Source organism: Petromyzon marinus, chromosome 4 (genome assembly GCF_048934315.1).
Source record: "Petromyzon marinus isolate PM22_M1 ecotype Great Lakes invasive population chromosome 4, UKy_Petmar_22M1.pri1.0, whole genome shotgun sequence".
NCBI classification, from domain to species: Eukaryota; Metazoa; Chordata; class Hyperoartia; order Petromyzontiformes; family Petromyzontidae; genus Petromyzon; species Petromyzon marinus.
The window spans coordinates 16881967-16905221 of NC_133670.1; the positions used below are offsets into that span (position 1 = coordinate 16881967).

The 23255-nt window shown below is 44.6% G+C and overlaps 1 protein-coding gene and 1 long non-coding RNA gene across 8 annotated transcripts in view; one reads left to right on the forward strand and one right to left on the reverse strand.

Annotated features, from left to right (window-relative positions):
- The window catches only part of LOC116938590 (uncharacterized), a 143265-nt gene that overhangs the window by 89625 nt on the left and 30385 nt on the right, over positions 1 to 23255 (forward strand). The gene's annotated exons all lie outside the window — the stretch shown is intronic.
- LOC116938586 (thrombospondin type-1 domain-containing protein 7A-like) overlaps positions 1 to 23255 on the reverse strand; it is a 246240-nt gene that overhangs the window by 80345 nt on the left and 142640 nt on the right. For all 7 annotated transcript variants that reach the window (XM_076058793.1, XM_076058798.1, XM_076058807.1 and 4 more), the window contains 3 exons: positions 18431 to 18563; positions 15830 to 15933; positions 5640 to 5834 (listed from right to left, as the gene is read on the reverse strand). In XM_076058793.1, coding sequence (XP_075914908.1) covers positions 5640 to 5834; positions 15830 to 15933; positions 18431 to 18563 — 432 coding nt within the window. The remainder of the gene's footprint in view (positions 1 to 5639; positions 5835 to 15829; positions 15934 to 18430; positions 18564 to 23255) is intronic.

Below are 23255 nucleotides of genomic sequence, written 5' to 3' on the forward strand. Positions count from 1 at the left end.
TTACACTAAACTAAGAGCAGATGCCTTAAAATTGTGATTACATCAGGGCAGCACAGCCCCAGAGAGTGCTCTGGAGGAACAGATGCTGGAGTCACATTAGCCATGATCATAAACGTCCAAAAAGCGAGCAGATGCGAATGTGCTCCATTACCCTCTATAGGTTTATGTTAGTTTTGAGAGAGCTTAGAGGAAACAAGGCCATGAATAACTGTTTATTTCTCCTTCGTGAAAAATTAGCAACATTTAGAGACCCCCACCGATGAATTAATAATGCACATGCTGTTCATAGAATACAGATCCCAACCTCAAGAAATACAAATTTATAGCCGAGTGCTATTTATTTGATCGAAATAAATAACAGTGAATGATAATAATTGACATCCCTTGGCTAATCCACTGCTGGATTAAGGACTGTCATGGGGAATGTTTGACCATACTTTACCACACTGGTGTGACCCATTCGTACTAATAGACAGCCAAGCACGTCTTTTCCTGACCACACTTGAAAGCAATGTCATACTCTGTGGATTAGTTGAAAGGGGCCCCCCTCCCCAGGACCTGGTCAGATATCGCTCACCACTGAAGTTAGTCATGGCCAGCAATTGACCTCAGATCGTTAGGTTTATAGCAGTTTGCTAAACACTACACCACTGTTCAGCTCCTCATAAGAAATCTGTGTACAGTACTTTTAGTCTGTTCAGAAATTAACTAAATCAGACATTAATGTACTGTTTGTTTGAATATATCGCATAAACACACACACTTTTGGAAACAGCTTCGAGGTATAAAATGCTTTCACATCTGGTCTGCAAAAATACGCGCGTGGATCTATGTGGCCCAGGGGTACACTTGTAAAACGTATGGGTCATTTTCTGTACATCATTAAGCAAGCGTATATAGGTGATCTGCTGGTCGGGCTACAAGAAAAATGCAATTAAGTTTATTTTATAAACTGATGAAGTATTCTTATTTTATGATCAACTTCACAGGTTCATCATCTGCCACGATCAGTTCACTGCTGGATGAAGGCCTCCACAAGCCGTCTCTATCTCTCATGGTCCTGTGATGTAACAATCTACCTAGCACCTCAGAATATTTATTTAGACTGGAAGAATCTGATGAGCTATGAAGCTCGTTTTTACAGATGTCCAGTAAGGGGCGGGTCAGAAATTTACAAACAATACAAAAGCCACTACCAATCGCTCCAGACATTGTCCCTTCTAGTAACGAGTCATGCCCACGAACGTTCACTTTTCTTTACAGTTATCATTTTGTCTCGAACCTGTGTGTGTGTGTTTTCTCTAATCTATGTTTCTCTCTGTATCTCAAAGGAACTTGAAGTGTGCATCTGTGCATCATGGTTCTTTGTGCACTGTTTAGCTTTTGTTGGAAAAAGTGTCAATATCCATGTTTCTGATCCATATGTCATAGCAGGTCAAAACTGTCTTATGTAGGCACACAGCCTATTGCTTTTCACTATCAAGTAAAGTTTTCCAAAAGCACTTGAAACTCACTCTCGCTCACCTCTATTTCATCACAATGATCTCGTTCTAACTTCAATAGCTGTTCTCGGTGTTCATATTCGAATGGGCATTGCAGTTGTGTTCCCTTGACAGATAAATACAATTGTGTAGAGAACTTGTTTAGCACGTGACTTTTGCTTTACTCATGTGTACATTGAGTCCAACTTTGCAGCCTTCTTTATTGAATTATTCGAAGATCTTCTGTAGCTCATTTTCAGTGGATATTATAAGTTATACCGATGATTTCCCCATTTATATTATGCATTTGCTTTTCCAACCGAATGTTTGGAAAACATCTAGAGGAAAAAATATATATACAGTACTGGGAATCAAAACGTTTTTTAGATGAAGAGGAGGAATTTCCAAGCAGGGCTCAATTTCATCCAGGCCTATCTATTTGGACAGAGGCCCAGAATATATTTCCACACCCAGCACCTCACTTCCAGTATTGTTCTCGTTATGACTGTAGTTACTCGTGGTTTGCCACCTACTCCAGTCTACCAGCAAATGAGAAATAAAAAAATGTACATTTCTGGCACACCATACCCAGTATACCTTTCACTATGATTGTAGCTACCATTTGTTTTCCACTCCAGTCTACCAGTGAACCAGAACATATTAACATCCTATATACCTCTCAATATGGCTACTAATTGCTTGCCACATACTCCAGAGTACCAGCCACCTTAGAATATATCAGTGAGGAATTAAACCCCGTGAAAAAGTACACGTTTCCCGTTACAAGATGAAGAATGAAGAATTAGAAAGGTCCTGGACAACAGTTTGTTAATGGAAGCCAAAACAGGCTAGCGAGTTGATAGACTAGTTCAAATTCCATGCAGGGTCTTAACATTTAGGTTGTGATGTAGGAAGGGCACTAGTAATGGCGAGTTCAAGCAGAAAGCATGGGAAGGTCACGCAAAGAAGTTACACCTAATATAGTCAAGCTTATGGATGTAGTGCGCAATGCATTATTGGAAACACGCAGGAGAATATTTCAATCAGTATTTCGATTCCTGTGGATTCCTTCAATTTAGCTTTTGGCATGTTCTGTCAGTTGGGCATGACACTGGGTTTGGTTTCAATCTTCGGTTTCTATATGCGAGTTAATGTCCTCGTTGAGATCGTCGGTCAGAGATGAAATCCTTGATTTTGATTAATACCCGTAATTTGCTTATGCGCCCTTGGTTTCAGCTATAATCCCTGCTTTTGGCTGGAGTCCCCAGTGTTGGCTGTGTTCCTTGGGATCTTGAGGCAAGGCCCCTGATGTCGGTATTACTGAGCCCCTTATTACGATATGATCCTTGTCAAATATTGACTGCTCTACATTGCTCAAAAGTTAGTTTAATCCTCAAAGTTAATGTCACAGTTTTGGGAGTGGCCAAAAATATGACTTTTTCCCATTTACACAGCCAAATCTCTGCACATTAAATAGCGATTTTTTATTATTAAAACTGTGTATTTGGATAACAGAGAATAATAACAGAATACATTTAATCAAGAGAATCCCTTGATCTCCGTTCACATTTTATAAATCTAATCTACATTCTGGAGGGATGAAAGCTCCCACCCCCCCCCCCCCCCGCTTCTAGCAGAATGATCAACTTGACTGAAAAATGTAAAGTACAGTAATTAACTTTTTTTGAATGTACGAATTATTAACAGTATTTTCTGCGAATGTCTCCGTGTGCCAATGCATCTCCATTAAGTGGGTCCAAGGGATTTTAGGAATTAGGAACACATCAGTGCAAAGTGCTGCCGTGGGATTAACAAGCTGAGCGTGAGAGCATGTGCGCAGGGAGCACTGTGTCGATAACACGTGCTTTTGCGCCTTCGCATCTGTAAATACACATTTAAAGCAGCGCCGGTTTTTAATCAGGCTTACAAGGGCCCTGTGGGAGCAACCCCTCTGGTGGAATATAATACAAATGCTGCTGACAAAACGCTTTGGCCAGCACCACCACCAACCCCATACCAGCAGCTAGTTACTCATCACTAAGGACAGTTGGTTTGTCTATTAAAATTGCCTCCATCTGTACAGTTAGTTTCACAAGATTATTTGCCAAATACGAATCATCTCAGCGCGGTGCGTAATAGAGGGGTGTCGGCTTTGCTCCCAAATACATTAATCATGCAAACTGCCTGCTGAAATAAAATGAATAAAAACACTTCCCTATCTCTTATGCCATTTTGTTCATAAGAGTATAACAACACTGTAAAATCCGAAATATGGTAAGTGTGGTAAAACAAACAAAATAGAAACTGAAATACTAATAATAAAATAATAAACCGCCTATTGATTGAGGCGAGGTGATCATAAACTTGATCATTGTGAACAAGTTATTATGGAAATTAGTTCTAGACAGTAATCATGAATAACATCCCCTAAAATTATGGACAAAATTCTTGTTGGTGATTTTTAAATAATCATGAAGGTGATGATTTCATTGGAATTGTGATTTTTAAACGGTCTTGATTCAACCCAGTCAGATGTGGGGTTTGCTGTCAAGGCAAGTGAGGCGTTGGGGATAATGGTAATACAGAGTAGCAGCAATTTCTATTTTTATGCCATCTAGGAGGATGGAGGAAGGTGGTAAGGACCGAGGACTGGGGAACATAGGACAGAGGGCCAGATTTCGGTATCCATGCCCCTAGGACACCAGAGCAGAGGAAGACCTTCCCCTCCTCCTGCCCGCTCCTTTACAGAAGGAATTAATGAAGGTAGTAAATGTAGTAGAATGGCTGGGCGGCAAAGTGGTAACACTTGTGTCTCGCAGCAAGGAGCGCCTGGGTTTGATTCCCGACCCGAGTTTATATGTGCTCTCCCTCTTCTGCATGGGTGTTCTCTGAGTTTACTGCTTTCTTACTATAGCTATAAAAAAAAGATAACTAGCATTGGGCAAATTTCTCAATGCTGAAAAATTACCTGAAATGATCAAATTGGGATTATAAAAAGCAACCTCGTCCCCAGCTGCAAAAACCAGGCAGGGCCCTCCTAAAAAAGTGTCCTGAGACACAGTGAGACTTTACTGGGTAAACAAGCGTAACAATAAGAATTAGTACAGTATCGTTTATATTCTCCATTTAAAAAATTATAATATGAATAACAGTCGTATTTCGCTTAAAAAACAATACAATGCTTATCTCTGCATGGGGTCCTCTACAGTTTTGGGCCTTGGGCAAATGTCCCATTTGCTCCTCACTTTGTCAAACTCTGATGGGAGAGAGGGAGGGCAATGCCATGCCTGGTGCCAATGAGGCCAAGTCACAATACATCCATATATTCACTCATGTACTTTATTTACAACTATGTGATAGCCCACTGTGACTAACCATATATTTTTCAAGGAAACCGGAGTCAGAGAAAGCAGTTCAGTAAACGCGTGATACACCTATGACATGTTGGCGAATTTAGACATTCTTTGGTTCTTTCGGTAAAGTCATGTAGGTATATTATACTATATTATACTATACCTACGGGACTTTACCGAAATAACCAAAGAGTATGGATCCCTGCAGTCACGAAAACTTCAGATCTAGATTAGACATTATTCTGAGCTGGTGCAGGTGGCGACAGTCAGGGGGACTGAACTGTTACATTTGCTGAGCAAACGTCTAATAATTAACATCCGCCACGGTCAACTCACTGGCCTCCTCAAGGTCACTGCCACCTCTCACAATCTTGCGATCCAACAATCCATCAAGCACCTGCACGCGAGCTGATTTCATCGCTCTGTCTCCTCAGGACATGTCCTCGCTGATGCATCCCATTCCTTGGCTGCCACTCTGTTGTTCATCTTGACCATCGGCTTTCATCCCTTCCAATATGACAACAAATTCTATATTCCCAGAGCCTCACAAAAAAAAAACACTGTTTCCCATATTCTTAATCTAGAAACGTGTATGTTATGATGACGATGATGACGGGCATTCTGTGTTTAGCATCTCTAAGCGTGGAATACATATTAAAAAAATCTCGTTAAAACTATCTACTATTCTTGACCATCAGGCCATCGTCCCCTTCTATAGCGACGTGCCCCAACGGACGTTGTTTGATGACGACGCCGACGACGCCGACGACGACGTAACATTAAATTGGGGGGCCGCACGACGTACCGAGGAGGGATCTCCGGCGTGAACGCGTCGAGCCGCAACCGCCGGAGCAGGGCGAGAAGCGCGACCAGGCGCTGAACGAGCACTCGTGGCCACAGGGCACGCGGCACGCCTGCGACGGAGCCGGCGGGGCGCCCGCGCTCGCCAGGCACAGCTCGGGGTCGACCTGGCTCCCATCCTCCTGCCGGCAGGTCACAGCTGAGGAGGCGTGGAGGGGGGGTAGGATGGGGTGGGGTTGTGTGGGAAGGAGTGGAGGGAACAGATGCACGTATATGAGGAAAACGAGTTTCAGGAGAGACGTTAAAGTTTGGGAGTGAGGCGTGCGATGATGGAAGATTAAGGACACTGCTTTACCAGTGGTACTCGCGCAAATAAAAGTTAAATATCAGCACATTTATCATTAACACTGCCATCTAAGAGAAAATATAATAGGCTAGGATATCTGGCACTTGCCCTTATTCTCTGAAATGGGATTATTTATTTAGTTATTGACTCGATGCATTTAGTTCAATACAAGATACTCATCACAACATTTTCCAAACATTTCCATGCAAGTAGAGACTTTAATACCAATTCCTCCCTTAATTGTGATATGAATGGGCTTTCTCTCATATGTTAATAGCGTGTTTGTGTTTTTACGCGATTATGTACTTTTAAATTCTAGCGTTTTATTAGATATTAGGCAACTTGGCTTTAAGCTACAATACCACTGCTTACACGTTCACAGTAAAAATCACACTATGGCTTCATGAGGATATTTATTATTTTCATTAACAATTTCAACATTGACAACTGTGCCTAGCAACTGACACATTCTATACTTACATGATGCATCCTACAATTGTGCAGTGTGCAGTGTTTGCAGCATTCAGCAATTATAGTTTTTATTTTACCAAAATAATTGCTGTTGCCAGGTCTGTCGTACATGTGAACCCAGTAAGTGAATCATGCGAAATGCACACACAGATTAATGAGGTCATGACAATGAAGTCATATTTTTAGTGACATTTTAAAACATTGCCAGGATCTTTTCCATGACTGTCTTTTCTGTAATTTAAGAACTGGGTAATAAAATTAGCAGAATAATTAACAGCAACAAAAAGCAATAACATTTGAAGAAAAATTGTAACATAAAGTAAGAATGTTTAATTGAAATTAAGCCCTGCAGGAGGCAGGCACACAATTGGAGGTGCCTGCGTTGAAAGCGTCCGATGTCAATGGTGAAAACCTGCTTGGCTCTTTTGAGACACCAAAAACCTGCAGCAGCTTTGCAATAATGACTGAACACAGATACATTTCTTTGATGGCCTTCTCATTATGATTCAGCTAAATAGATGTAAAAAAATGTGACAACTATAAATCCACGTGGACAATTATACAAAATACACAGTTAACTCCTGGGTTATCTCTGGGTGCATTAATCAGGTTGTGAATTCACTTTGCTTTTGAAAAAAAAAGAATGGAAGTAGAATACTGAGTATTTAACACTTATTTGGGCCTTTTCCACACACACTGCGTCTATTAATACCTGTTCCCAAGTCATATATCAGTGACCTATTCCTTTGAGAAATAATGAAAACACACTCGCATTCTCAACCTTCACTCTCAATACAGTACGTGTTAAAAGTCTAAGTCCATGTTTTTTTCAAGGTGTTTTGTTCAATCTGGGCAACGCCCTCTACCGCACCACCCACATCTCCACCCACCCCTCCACATTGACCCAGATAATCAAGAGTAGGCTGTAGTACCGTCATCACAAATGTGATCTGAATTCAGGCAATACTTTGTGAGTATTGAATTTACTAACAAGTCAAATCTGTGAAAAACAAATAAAAACTGGTGGAATTCTATTTTAAAACGTTTGGATGCATATTTTTTGCATTGATCTATTATTTAGAAAGCTAGCACATGCCAGGAATAATGCTACAGTGGCGTCTTACTCATTAAACATTTACAATTATGCCGTTACCCTTTCAAAAGCATTTTACACAAATCCTTGCGTTTCAGTGATAATATCGTTCATAGTTGAATTTCAGAAATTCCTAAATATGTTTGTATGCATTGTGTGTCTCTTTTCAATGGATTAATTTCAATCCTATAAACGCATTCATGTACATTTGTGGTAGATTAACTAAAAAACTCAGAAAGAAAATTTATATCAATCCATTTTCCGCACAAGCCATAAAGCAGCCAAGCCTGCCAATTTCTAATTTGGCAAGCCCAATGACTCATTACATCCCGATGATATGTTAATACATGTAAATTTAACAGCCAGGACATCATTTAGGTATTAATGAGAACAGTGGAGTGACACAATTGACTCTATGACAACCACATTTAAAACCGCTAAAGCCAGACGTTAATGCGACAAAATAAAACAAAAAGCAATTACCGCTTCTGCGTAGCTTTGCCGTCTGCTCTTTTGTCAGACGAACCTCTGAGCATTATCAGATGATCACCGTGTACCATCGGTGAATTCTAACAGAAGCAATGGTGTCATGAAGGTGGAAACATCATCGCACCACACACACACGGCGGGGGTTTAACTGCTCAGCACCCATCCCCCTCCTTTCAAACTGGGCGCTAACACCCAGCCTGACATTATTATATATTCAAGATGCATCGGCGCATGGGGCTGAGGTAGCGGGGTTCCCGTGTGTCGAGGCACTCGGCACATGAGGAGCCACTTCCACATTAGGCCATTTAAACTCGATCTGTGCGAAATGAGAGAGGGGTCAAGCACATCAAACGGTGCTCATACGCATCGGTCTAATGCGATGAAATTCCACCATACAACATGGCTTAATATCAAGGAGTTTGACTTTTAATGTATTTGTTCATTGCAATATAACACAAATACTTCAAGATCACAATTGCTGCGGTGCAGGTTTGCATCAAGAACGTATGTATAAATTATGAGAATAATACACAAACAGATATATTGTATAGGAAGCGTTCATATACTAAATGCCTCTGTTGATATGTAAACTTTGACTTTAACACAGCTATTTCTGTCACAAGCTAATCCCTCAGCTATTTCAATGATAAATTCTCCTGCTTTGATAGGTAAACTCCTTTGTCAAGGCTCTCCACGCCTCTCACCGAGCTTAAAAGACGCTACGAATCTTCACAGCATTCATTCAAGCTCTGTCGTCCTGACAGTTCTGTTCTTTCACCTGAAGAGGGCTACTTGTGTTGTGGTCAAAACGTCGTGAGCATTTTATTGTCTTATTTTATTTTATTATTTTATTCTCATTCTACGTGACTTTACCGAAAGAACCAAAGAAGATGTCTGTATCATATTCCACTTCTATCATGCTCCTGCTGAAGATTTCCTCGTGTACTTAATCATTTAGTAGCCAGACATGGCCAACATTACCAAACATAATAAAGGCAATGTAATTTAAAAGCTTTCAGACATATGTTTTCTTGAATGCATCTCCAGATGTCATCATCATGTTAGGTGGAAGGAATTGCTCTAAAGTAACTTTTTTCCAATGTACTCAATACAAGCACTCAAATAACAACTAACGATGCATTTTTGCTGCATTTGACGACAATGAACTGAGTAGAGTTTTGGCTGGTCGTTTTTATTGGCACGCGTTTGCAGGATGTTACATCGCAAGCGGTGAGGAGGGTTGAAACCCAACTTGTGACTCTTGCCACGCATATTATTCCCGTTTATTACCTGGGCTTCAACAGGTCCTTCAAACACAAACATGCCCAGGCGTAGGCTGTAAATGAAAAACCTAAAAAGGGCGCTGATCACGATGATTTCAAGTGGCTCTCACGGACAGTACGAGGTGAGAAAACACTGACTGTTCTTTTTTCACGACACTGACAATACTGAATTGAGCTCGGATAAGGGCTGCCAGAAGCTTCAAGGGCATTGGAGGTGGCTAAGCGTAATGCACAACTGTTAACGTGCAAATGTTATATCCTTTCTACACAGAGGGCAACACAGGATGATTCATGAAAGCTTTTAGGATCTAAAAGGAAAATGCATCAACTACATTGGCACAGAAGAGACGCTTTTTACATAAAATGTAAGTGAATGCATCAACAAATATAACAACAAAATATTGATCCCATGGTTGTGAAAGAAGTGGCATCCACCATTGTGTTCGTAGAAGCAATGCAGAAAGGGTAGGCAAAGTGTTCACGTTAACAATATTCGACAAAGATATTGTGATGCACGTTAATATATGTTGGAGCAAATTTGCAAAGTCTCCTCGCAGAAGAGATATCGTGTCTCAATGTACCCTGTAAGTAGAACTTCTTATAGCCATGTCACGTGGTTATACAGTTGGCCAGCCAAGTTTATAACGTAGTGTACAGCCCATTTGTCAATCTGCTGCTAGATCAGGGTCCCCCCACGCCGTACAGGTCATGAGGGTTAGTGGCCATACTTCACCACTCTGGTCAGTGTGGATTTCTGAAGGTGGGAGTGGGGGGGGGGATGTACAGAAAGATGGATTTTCCTGCACTGCCTTCTGATTCTCACAGCTTCGAGGTTGTCTCCCATGCAGCAAAAAAAAAGGTTCAAACCTGCTTAGCTTCCAAAGTCTGACGATATCGGGTGCATTCCGGTTGATCGAGACACAGTCCTTGTAAAGTACGCTGGCAAAAAATGAGCAGTCGCATTTGTAGCTCAGAAATTAGTTCACAACAGCATCCAGCAATGTTTGGACTGACTGGGCAAATTAGATAATTCTTGGGTGTTCTCCACTGTATCAAACTGCTTTTTCGTGTTCAAAAGCAGTCGAAACACAAAAAGCACCTCCAATTAGCACGGTTGGATGCTTACGGTGCGAAAGAATTTCAACAGCGTACATACAAAATGGTATCTCTACACCGAGCCTGAAAGCCTTTTTATTCATTTTCCCCAGCATCGCAATCCGTTCTGAGTTTAATCCTAGATAGACTGCACATGATTTGCGTACCGTATGTTTGCACACTTGTATAATTCTGATTTTACGTGGGAATTCTGTAGAACGTAATCTTCCTAATTAATGTGGCAGTTTTTGACCCCCTTGTACCGTGCGGAAAAGGTGATGCCCCATTCTGCGAACACTCCTGCGGCCCATTAGCAGCTAAAAAAGTGGCAAGGAGAATCCAAACTCGGCGTGCTGACGTTGGATTTTGAAAAAGAACAGGCCGGACAAATTAGGCTCAATCCATCTCAAAAATACAAAGATCCCCCGTATATCCTTAACAGACTGTAGGGGCAAGTGCTGTTAGCGAGCATCTATGAAAGGCCGGAACGGTACACGAAGGAGTGGGTGGCCAGCACCACGAACACACACACACACTACTAATAGGCGTGTTTGTGCGAGATATTTTTTTTCTGCCATCCACGATGTTAAAAACGGCTTCGTTGCGGCTTACAAACAGATGATGATGATAATGATAGTGGTTCGAATGACTGCTCACTGGCAAGTGATATTTGAACCAGTACTCCCCTTCTAATCAACATGGTTACATTTGTTCAAATAGTCCGCATCACAAACACAGCGTGAGGAAGCCTTTGTCCAGCGATGATTAACCGAAATGCTGGAAATTGCTCTTATTTTTATCATGCAAAATGAGATACACATCTCAAACACCTGAATGAATAATCAATACATTTAAAGTGAGCTTAATTGCACCAATTATTATGAATTATTTTTAAATACCCTTTAACTGTGGTAATGTTTTCAACTTTCAAGATGTAAGCAACGTGGCGTAAACATGCAACAAGCCATCATTCTGCCACTTTATGGTGGAATGACGGCTGCCTTATTCAGGCCTCTTGTACACAGAGGGAATTAGCTGAATAAATATAGAGCCTTATATTATTAATCGCATTTTATATCATGTTCTTAACAAACCTTTACATTTTGTAACAGTTTTCCAAATAATAATAATAATATCCGGACTTGGCTGCTAACGTGATTTTACGCCACAATCGGCCTGCGATTGCAGTGCTGTGCGATTTTTTTGTGTGTGCTTTGGTGCATCTCTCTCACTCCCTTCCCTGTCTCTGACTTGACCACGAATGTTGCATCCATATTTGCCGTTGATGTGAGTGTGACAGGTTATCAGAACATATCAGGGGATGCAGCTTTTTTATTCAATTCTTTGGAGTTGGCAAAAAGCTCTTCAGTGTACATTTGCGAGAGGAAAGCCGGAATATATCAGCGTATAAAGGCTTCCAGTGGCCCTGAGGAGAAGGCCATTTACTTGTCTTGTGCACTCAGAGGCTTGTGTTAGGAATTGAAAGGTTTTTCTTCATTGCACTAATAGGCCCAATCCCACACAAAGGAGCAATGTGCACAAGTGTGGCAGTGGCAGCAGATATGTATTACCACCACGAGATGTTTTTGGTCATGAAAGGTCATGCATTCTCAACATTGCCACAATAAGATTGCGTTTTGTGACTTAAAAAACATTACTAGACCGAAACATTGTTGAAAACAAACCTGAATAACAATAGTTTGTTGTTGTTGTTATCAAGCTCACTTTAAATTGCATTTCTTAGTTAATCATATATCCGTGGCATGTACTCTTATGAATTATAACCTCATAATAATAATGTATAGCTCTATGTAAATCCACAGCTGGATGAAGGTCTCCCCATGCTGCGTAAAAGCCATGGAAGTTATTTGACAAAAATTCACTATGGCATGGAATCAAACTTAGGTCATCGGGTTCATAGCACAGTGTGAAAATCTCTCCACCATCCCCCCACCTCACTCTTATAAATTGCTGCTAAATTGCACATGTCTAGATAAATAGCAACGCATCTTTGTCAAGTTCACAGGTATATAAACATTACAGTACACAGGAGTTATCAAATATTACGATTTTTCCAAACAATGCCGGCTATTCTGCAGCATTAAGGAGCTAACCAAGTAAAAAATAAATAAAATAATCACTACGCGGCATGTCATTTGATCCAAGCAACGTAAAATTAACAAGCTTTTATCAAAATGTGTACTGCCTGCAGCTAAGAGAGCAGACGTCTGTGCCACACACTGTTTCTGTTGTCACTTCACAGCTCATTGAATTGCACAAGGTCAACTCAGATAACCTGTCCCTGCCATGTGTAGGCTGGCCAGCAGCATTCCCCCTCAATTTATCACCAGTACCACGCAGGGGTTTGGAGAAACATTATAATTCATATTGGAAATGGCAAAAAGCCCAACCGCAGAGTGGTTTTTGGTAGGACTTGGATGTGGAAATGGGGTTGTCTGCAACCCGCGTGGCTTACGGTGCCAGGTGCCACTGCTCCTCACAGTATCAGGATTGTGATGATTGCCTGTGAGGGGCACAGCCACTCTGTGGTGTGTTGTGGGGGTCCGCATACCCCCAGATGTTTGGACATGGATAAGAGACACCCACACAATTTTGGACAAGAGAATCATGGTATCTTTTTTATAGTCCTTGCTTTTCTCCCTTCAACAAGGTGACATAACAGTGCTGATAACTATACATTAGCGCAAAAAAACAGCAGCCTCAGTACTGAGTCAGTAGCCAGTTCATGTGATAGAATGAGAGTAAAGTAGAACTATTATTCCTGACTAAGTAAGGGAAGAACTTCACGGATCCCATCAGTAATCGAACCAATAACCGCTGGGAAGCCACCGGTTCGTCAGACGCCCCCAACTTTCACAGTGAGGCTGTGGCTTGACAGTGGCTAGCCGTCATCCTGACCTCACTGACCCACACACCGCATTGCCTGTGTAATTATCGCTCCACAGAGAACGGGAGCAATGTGTTTCCACACCTGTGTGCTGAACTAGTAACGAATCGCCATGTTGTGTTTACGTGACAAACCTTACTAATTGTCTGTGTCAGGTGGTGGTGGGTTTAACGACACATTTAAATTTACACGATCTAACTCAAAAACATATATTATGGATAATATTGGTCGCGAAAGCCAACTTCTTAAAGTCACATCACCATCATGAAACAGACTTTAAACATGTTTAAATGCTATTGTACAGCAACTGGCTTAGAACGATAAGGTGTCCTATGGAGAGACTCGCATTTTGTCACAGCAATACGGAATTTCCACAAATGGCTCAGATCGACTCAATAGAGCTGGAAACCCGTTTACTTTGTTGATTCCCGGCGAAAAGCAGGTTCACATGTGGTGGGGTAAAGTGTGGGTATCCCTTCCTATTCCAAGACATCTGGCTCGTGCAGCTGGTGTGAGGTCGCCTGTGATTTATCACACTTATAATTGTGCACTCTGCAGAAAATGGGAACCCAAGACACCAATTTGTATAGCTATGATTATCCAGTGATTCAATGATGGTCAGGCATTGGAGCCCGATCCTCCATGTGCACAGCAGAATACGGGGCACGCCACCCAATTTAGATTTGCGCAGACTTCGCACTAAGGAATTCAGTTTGGGTGTTGTGACGTGGAGAGTGTTTTCGATCGCTATTGTAGCTATGCAATTGCCGTTCCGAGAAAGGCTTTGAAATAAAGTTACGCCGTTTCACACACCCCCACCAACCCTCCGGTGCTCAGCTGTTGTGGAGTCGCCCACTTCTATTCATCGTCTCCGAACTTTATTTTTTTTTATTGTTTTTACCGTCATCTATTTAGCCGACCTGTCCCCGCTCGTGAGTATTCACAGTGGGAGCAGAGGGACAGGGTGGATCGGCTTCACTCGCAAGGACGCATAGGTCAAAATAGCCTCGAGAGCAGCCCCCTGGGGCTCCACTCGAGTGGAGGCTCTTCCACCAGCAGTGGCTTGAGCAAGCAATTGCAGGGCTGCCCCTTTACCTGGTATCGTCTTTACCTTATAAAGTCTACTAATTTTACACATTACATGATATTATTATGTAAGGGAGGATAGAAAAAGTTTCATCTGATAATAATGATAACAACAACAAAAAAGCAATGATGACAAATTAGTCGCACTATTTAAGCCGTGGGCGATCTGCTTCTTGAGGCAGCCCCGGCAAAACAAAGCTCTCCCACTCTTGCCAAGTGACACCCTGAGTTATGCTGCCCTTTCCAACCAGATGGCGAGTGATGTTGCCCTTTACTAAAGAATACATCAAGCAATCGACACCTCCAGCCCTCCAGGGCATGTACCCACCTCTCAATGGCTTTTACAGGATGAAAAAGTATTGAAATGTCCCTCTTGGACGACGAACGGGCACACCTGGTCCCACAGAGGGGGTTCTTATGTTTTCCATGTTTTGTTTGTTTTAAAGGGGTAAAGGTGCAGCCGTACAATCGCTAGGTCACGCTATTGCTGGCAGACATGCCTCCACTCCAAGTGGGTGCTAGAGAGCGTCCTCTGGAGGATATTTGGTCTCCTCCGGCACGCTTGGCAGACAGCTTGAGAAATGCGGGAGCACCCAAACTTCACGACGCCACACCTGGCCTGCCAATCAACTAACTCTCGTGAACCCATTTATACCGATGGATGGACAGAGGCCGAGTGGATTTAAGAAAGGCATCTGATTGGTGCAGGGAGGCCTCAAAGAGGATTGGTTATGCTCAGAGAATTAAACTGATTGGAAGAGAAATTCAACCGTAAAAGGCGGTGAAATGAGGGTTCACTGTCGGGGTAATGGTTGACAGCCGTGAGAGAAGCAGGACGAGGATTGGTTGAGGGGAAATAGGTTGAGCGAACCTTCGACAAAAGGGGCTCGAGGGATATGAAATGGGATAGCTCAAGGGGAAGTGGACGGCTGGAGAGAAGACGAAGTTCACGCCTAAAAAATAGTGTTCGTGTCTACAATAAAGGCTCAGAGTAAAGTAAGAACGTGTGTCGGTCGTCGTTGTTACAATACAACTGACACATGTACCCGACAAAGCAACAGCAAGAGCCAAATGAATGGGTGTGAATTGGCCAGGGTACAGCAAGGTTAACCGCGAATGAGTTCCAGCCGTCGTTTTATTCACCGGGCTTTGGCAGCAGGGCTCGACGTCTTGACTCCTGCTGCCCCACTTCCCACAAACTGTCTTGACTGCTGCGATTCTTGGACAAGCAGCAACCCCGTATGACAGCACGCCAAGCCAGAATCAGGAGCAATGGTATTTGACATGATGTATGTCACAGGCGGGGCAGTGGCGGAGAGAGGGGGGGGAGTCGAGCGTTGGTGAGGGTGGGGTGGGGTAGGTGAGTGAGTGAGTGAATGGCTGCGTGGGTGGGCTGGCTGGGTTGGTCAGGGGTCGCGCTCACCTCGTGTCTGAAGTCCTGGCCCACATGCCTCGTCCGCCCCCGGAATGCCTCGACGCACGTAGTCCGGAGCAAGCTGGCACGGCCGCCACCTGTGGGCCTTCCACCTGCCACCAGGCGCACACGCGCACCACCCACCACGGCGTCACTCGCAGGCGGCTCACTCGCCCCTCCGCCGCGTGTGATCACACGTCGTTCAGACGAGGTTAGCGGCGGCGTGTTTTCATCACCGATACGTTTCAATAGGAATCCCACGTTTCAACAAATAAATGTATTTGTTAAAATTTCATAAATGTATTAAAGAAAATTAATACAATTTAAATACCAAAAAAATATACTGCATTCATCAATAATACTGCCTGACTACCAAAAAAATAGTAATTTTGTGCAATGAAACATCTTCATCGTGGAGTGCAAGGGCAGAAAGATAAATTGACGAATTAACCAAAGATCACATGTTACACCATGGGGCTTTGAGGTAAATTGACAAATGATGAGTTTTTTTATGAAATACGAGCAATATTCTATTCGTAGCAATTTAGCATTAAATACATTCTTAGAAATAAAAAAAATATATAACTAACATTAAAATGAGTACCATGTGAATGCAGAAGTGCATCAAAGCCCTGTTTCTCCCCACGAAAGTTCTACTTTGAGTTCAAATGGCATACAAGTGTTGAGCGCAAATGCCGACCAGTGGGTCAACTTGTCCGCCGTCAGCTCTCGGACTGAAAAAGTGGAGTGCCACTTTAATCGGGGTTCATACCACGGGAATGTGGACCTCTGCCATGAGTTAAGGATTGACAATGGCGATGGACACTGGTGCACACATTCAGACAAAGCATGCAAAATGCTCTGGCTTGTCTTGCTTCTTAACGCGTAGCATAACAAACACTGCATTGAATAATAATAATAATAATAGGCTTTACCCTTTCTGGAAATAAAACAGACGTTAAGATGTTCAAACACCAAAATAGATACCCTTTGCAAGAAATCGAGTCTGCATTAACCACACGTACTTGTGGTGAACATGAACATAAACATGTTTTGATAGTATATGCATTGTCTTCGGAACTGATTGGCATTCTTTATGTCCTAGGCTCACCAGTTTCACACCAAAGAACGCCAAAAGGTCAACAGCGCAATGACAATGCACGTATTAGACCATTGATAGCTCGGGTTGAGCAGCTATATTATGGGACTATTTTTTCCCAGTATCAAAGTATGAAAAATAAGAATAGGTTTTACCCTTTGTGGCAATAAAACAGGTTTTAAAATGTTCAAACATCAAATACATGCCTTGTTAAACACTACATTACTAAATATGGCATAGTAACCACACTTAATATATCATCATCACGATCATCAGCCATGATGGATGGCCTTCCCAAGGGGTCACCCTTTTTCACGATCCTACAATATAATAATCCACCTAGCACCTGTACAGGAGTCGATCTCACCGTCCCGTCTCTCTCAGTAAGTTCTCTCGGATGCCTACCATTCCTCGGCCGTTGCTCCACCATTCTTCTTAAACATCAGCCATCATCCCTTTCAATACGAAAAATATTGTGACAGCCTCGCGAGAAAATACATTGCAAGATTCACTAAACGCTTTTGTTGGGATGATGTCATTCTGTGCCTAAAATATTTAAGGTTGCAATACAAATAAAGCATTGAATGAAAACTATTTTCCCCAAGGTCTACATAAAACCCCCACCATTAGAGTCCAGTTCATTAACATTTATGACCTGCACATTGCCACTGTAATGTCTGCTACTAGCGGCACACTTTTATTACTGTGCACACAGCACAGATCCCTTCACGGTAAACATTATGTTCACCACTGCACACAAAAACGGCAATTTACATGCATTTGACGTAGCATTCAATTTTAGCGGGTGTCTACTTTGGTCAAAATCAACTTTAATGTTAAACCCATTCCCCCTATAATTTGTCTACCGTTCTGGTGTTGTAATTTTCCACCTACATTTGTTTTACTGCTGTAGACGTGCATGCACATTTAAATGAAGATAAAGCTGAATAAAGATTTTTGCGCTGCAGACCTTTCTTAACATTATGGAACTTTCACTTTGCTTTTATAAAAATTTCAGCACAACGGTCTTCCCGTTTTTTTTTCCTTTGGATGCATCACAAAGCCGCTGTGCGCCCGGCTCTTACTAACCTTCACCTCCACAAATACATCCCTGAACAGATTACACTCGATGGATTCTCTGCAGTCTATACTAAACGATATGCACAGCCACTGGAACCCACTTGCCAAGAGATTTGTTTCTGGAGAGGGAATTTGCACCTCAAAAAAAGTACGGTGTGGCGACCGTCGCCTTGCAGAACAAAGCTCGGTAAAACTTTCAAATGCACGTATGTCACCGAATAAACAAACGGACGGTTTTGAGCAATGAATAATGTATAATGGCTCTGTGGATGGCTCATTGGCCTTCTAGATATATCTACAGCTCTCCTGCCTGCTCAGCCCCAGCTGCTTCACAGCCGGAATTCCAACTGTCACGGCGCCTTAAATTGCCTCTATAAATCTGCGCGCCTTGGACTTGACATGTGGCAAAGGACAACGCAGGTGGCGCTCACTTGTAGGCGTGGCAGGGCGGCCGGTCTTGGCAGTCGCGCTCCTCCTGCAGGTTCTGTGGACACTCCTTCCCGCCGTGGGATGCCTGCTGGATGACCATGCGCCAACGACGCTGCTTTTTGGGGGACCCACCACCTGCCCATGGAGAACACAACAGATCGGTTTTTTTTTTTAAATCTTTCTCTATTTAGCATGGGAGGACACAAACTCTGCCATGTGTGTTCGGGTTGTAATGCGTGGTGTTCGGCACATTCTGCTCCACGTGCTGGGGAGCTTCTTCGGCAACCCCTGCAGGAAATGAATTTAGCTCTTGAAGAAGCTCCCAGCCGAACAATACGTGCTATAACCCAAGAACAGAGCAGAGAGTGTGACTACAAAATTGTAAAAAACTAAATTGTAATAACCTTAATATTAAGTGATGACTATATGAAGAATGCCTTGTACAAACAAGACGGAATGAAAATGTCGAGTGAGTGTTGAACGGACAATGTTGGAGAAGCGGTGGTGCAGTGGTTCACGCAATGTGCTTTGCACCTCGCCACCTGAGTTTGATTCCCGGCCATGGCTACCATCAGTGGTGAGCGATGTCTGAACAGGTCCGGGGTGCCTTCTTCACTAATCCATATTAACCAGTGTGAAAAAAAGTATCGAGTCGAACAACCTTCATTGCCGGTATTACTTGGGGAAGCCTTTATCTAGCAGTGGATTAATGAAAGGTTGTTCATTTTATTTTTATTCAATGGGAAATGTTATCGAGACTGACAGAGAACGAGTTCCACAAAAAAACGTGATGCAAATGATGCTGTAGATGAGAAGTGCATCATAATGCACGTACAGCATATGAGGAATTCAATTTTAATTCAGTCTATTAACGGCACACCTTATGAAAGAGATGGGAGGTGAGTGTAAAAGGGATGACATTTTATTGGACGGTTAAAAAGTTTAACAACCAATTAAAAATAACCAATATATGGCAACTTTTACGTGTATCGGGCAGGATTCAGTATGGTACAATATGAAGAGATCCTGTAGATTACAGTCAAGGTCTTATCTTTGAAAGTCATTCTACTTCCCATGCAACACATTTATCAAACATTTGGATTCATTGAATTGGACGCATGGACAGTTTCAGCGAGCTGCCTCAGCTCAAAGTGCAATTGAACTGTATGCCCTCTTAGTGTATCCGCCAATTGCAGTATGTTTCAATGGGAATGTTCATACTCAAAGTGTTAACAATGGTTCATGCGCAAAGTGTTAACGATGCGAGTAATTGTATGTGATTGCTTACATTGCGTTAAATGGTGCAACTTTCCTTTACTCCATCGTCAGGGGTGGCCACGTTGGACTTGCGAAACTGAATCAGGAAGCGAGGCTATATATGTAGTGAGTCCAACTGAGTCGCAGACGTTATTCTTCAGAGGCAACACATTTATTCACAACACGTATATTCAAAGAGGTAACCGCCCCTTTACCCAGCTAACTACACTACACATAGGCGTTACGGCTACGATGGATCGGATCCTCACTTGGGTCCCCGGCCACGTGTCGGTGCCTCTTCAGACGTAGGACGTAGAGCTTTCAGCTTGTAGAACGAAGCAACCCCGGTCCCTCTCCGGGACCCACCTTATATCCTCCTGGGTCGGGGCTGGCTCCGCCCTCGGCCCCGCCCACCTTCGCAAGCGTTCTAGCTCCCTCTCGATTTCTCTCGAGAGCTCTCCCCGGACACGTGATCACCTCCTAGCCCCCCCACCTGGGGGCCTCTCTGTGGACACTCCGGGTCACGTGCCTACGGGGTCAACCAGAGTGCCATGGCCCGGGACAATCCTGTCCCTGGGCTGACACTCTCCCGCTCCCCCTTGTGGGAGCCCGCACTGCACGCTATGAGTGGTGCCCGCACTATCCCAGTGCTCACCAAGCCCCGCTAGGGCTGGTACCACACCCACCTACGGGGTGTACGCGATGACGGTGCATCGCACGCCATGCTATGCTAGTGCCGGCCTCACTTAGCAACACATATGGTGCTTTCCGCGACGTAAGTACATCACACACCACGGCCCTCCCAGGCTGGCACCACACAGTGACATTCCCAATGTCACTACATCACCCCCCCCGCCCCCCCCCCCCTTCATATCATTCAGCCGTCCCGACTGTAAACTCCCCCTCCGAATGAAGAAATTAGTGAAAGGGAAGAGAGAAAAAAACAGTGTGTCTCAAGAATAACAAGAACATCAATAAATATCCCAACCCACCTGTACAAAAATTACACTATCCACAAATGTACAAAACCAGCAGGGAAAAGGGTGTAAACCAACGAACCTATAACAACACAACAACAATAAAAACGCGTGAACCTTCGGGATCCCCTCTACCACCTCCCCTCCCACCTTCACCGTGTAACGATGCTCATGAGCTCAATAGCGGCCAGGATCAGCCAATAACCGCCACGACTCAACAAGCGTGACAGCATGGGAGCGTGTGTGTATGGAGATCATGATAAACGAGTCTTTGAGGTAGTCCGTTATGCCGAGCCCCCAGAGGAGGTGGGCTCGCTCACCCTGGAGGTCCCGGGGGGAATGTGCAAATGTTCCGCTGAACCCGGCTCCTCATGGAGAGCAATAGGCCGGGTTAACGGATCCTCCACGCTCGAAGCCTGCGAAGCCGGCATGCGCGGCCGTTCGGGAGACGTCAGTCGCGCGGCACTTGGGGGCGGAACAGAATCGCTCCGCTGAGAATCAACCTCAGCGGGCACACACCCCGGCTCGTTGGACACATTCGACACTTGGCCCCTGTGATATGGAGATGAAGCGAATAAAAGGTTCCTGGTCGTTGGACACGTCTGATCCAATACCAAAGTCCGTCCATGACCGACCTTATTAGAAGGTCCCAAAACAATTCCGTCCTTTGTAGCCCCCAAATCGAGCGGTTTCCATAAGCGGAGTGGAACTAACATCTTCGCGCCGGGAGGGATTCTCACCGTTCGGCGTGCAAGCGCCTGCACCGTAGCGTTGGCCTTGCACAAATGGGTGGGGGAAGGCAAAAATGCCATACGGATTTGTAATGGCATTCTTCCCAGGAAATTGGTTCCAAGTAAACATAGAACAGCCAGGGACGTGGAGACAAGAATATGTCCCGACAATTTAACTGCAGCGATGCGCATCTCAGCCGTTATCCGACCAATAATACCCAACGAGCCACCGTTAGTGGCGAAACATGGTGCATCAACAGGGTCTAGAACTCGACACTTAGAGGCCAAAATATTGTAGATCAATTCCGAGATGATAGTTGCCGACGCACCCGTGTCGACAAGCATCCTTATTTATACACCCTCAATGAACCCAAGCACGGCAGATGAACCCGCGGTCGCAGCCACCACTCGATGGGCCAGCTCCGACCACTGATCCGGTCGGAGTGGACGAACATCACGATCACTCATAAGACCCCCCCCTGTACCGACGCGCGACCGGGACGCAAACCGAAATGCCTAGATGGGTGATGTGAAGCCAGGGGTCGAGTGTGGAGTGCGCCGCGACTCACCTTAGGGTGTAGGGAAGCATAGGATGGCGGCGATGCTGGGAGGCGCCTTCGTGGTACGTGGCAGCCCGATGATACGTGCCCCGGCAGGCCGCAATTGTAGCAGATAACACGGCCGCCTCCGGAACGAGACGACGACCTTAGCCGCTGCTGCTTGTCCATCCGTCGCGCCCCACCATCATGCCGGTTGCCTCCACCCCGAGTCGACGCGCATGCCGGAATGGGCTCTGCTCCATCAGGTGGCCCCGGCTCCGTGCAGGACGCGGCACACGTCACCTGCGCCCTGTCCCATTGCAGAAGTTGCTGGGCCTGGATGCACTTAGCGATCTTGAGAGACGAAATGTCATCATCTTCGGCTGAAAGAAAGGTGTGGAGGACTTTCGCCAAGGCCAGCAGTCTCTCGAGGACCAACGCGTTGATATCATCGTGGTCCATTTTCGGAGAGGTGGCTTTCGCTAGCGCTAAAAACGTACTACAGAAGGTGAGGGCTGATTCGGTTTTCCCCTTCCGTCGCGTGGCGAGCTTGTAGATTGATGCCATCTGGTCGAAAGCCTGAGTAAGAGTGGACCTCTCTAGCAGTGGGATGGCGAGAAACGCCGCAAGGGCGTCGTCGTCAAGGGCGGCAGGCAACGCCCGCAGCGCCTCCGCCTCCGTCCATCCCGCCAAGTCGGCATTTGTGAGGAACCACCGCTTGAAGGCCACCCAGTCACCACTGGTAGCCGCAAACTCTTTAATAAAAGGAAGCCGACAGCAGAGAGCCGGGATGTCCATCGGCGCCGACGGCGCATTTTCAAGTTTGGCGGGCTGCGCGCTCCACGCCGGCGACAAAATGGCGGCCGAGGATGCGGGCTGCGCCGCCGAATTTCCCGCCTGCTGCGAAATGGCGGTGGAGTCGTCGTCCACGAGCGGCACCGCCGCTCCCTCCTTCACTGGTGAGACCGTGGGACTGATCTCCATGAGGATGGCGCTCTGCTCCACTGGCAGCGTCTCCCCCGCATCCTCCAGAGCGTAGGTGGCACGAGGTCCTCTTCCTCGCTGTCCAATGTCCTGGTACGTGGTCTGCGACGTGTAGACATAGTCTACCGCTAGCTATGTAGACTAGCGTGTTGGCCACTTCCGACACCAGTTGTAGTGAGTCCAACTGAGTTGCAGACGTTATTCTTCAGAGGTAACACATTTATTCACATCACGTATTTTTAAAGGAGTAACTGCCCCTTTACCAGATACTGCCTAGGGTGGTTACCACCCAGCTAACTACACTGCACATAGGAGTTATGGCTATAATGGATCGGACCC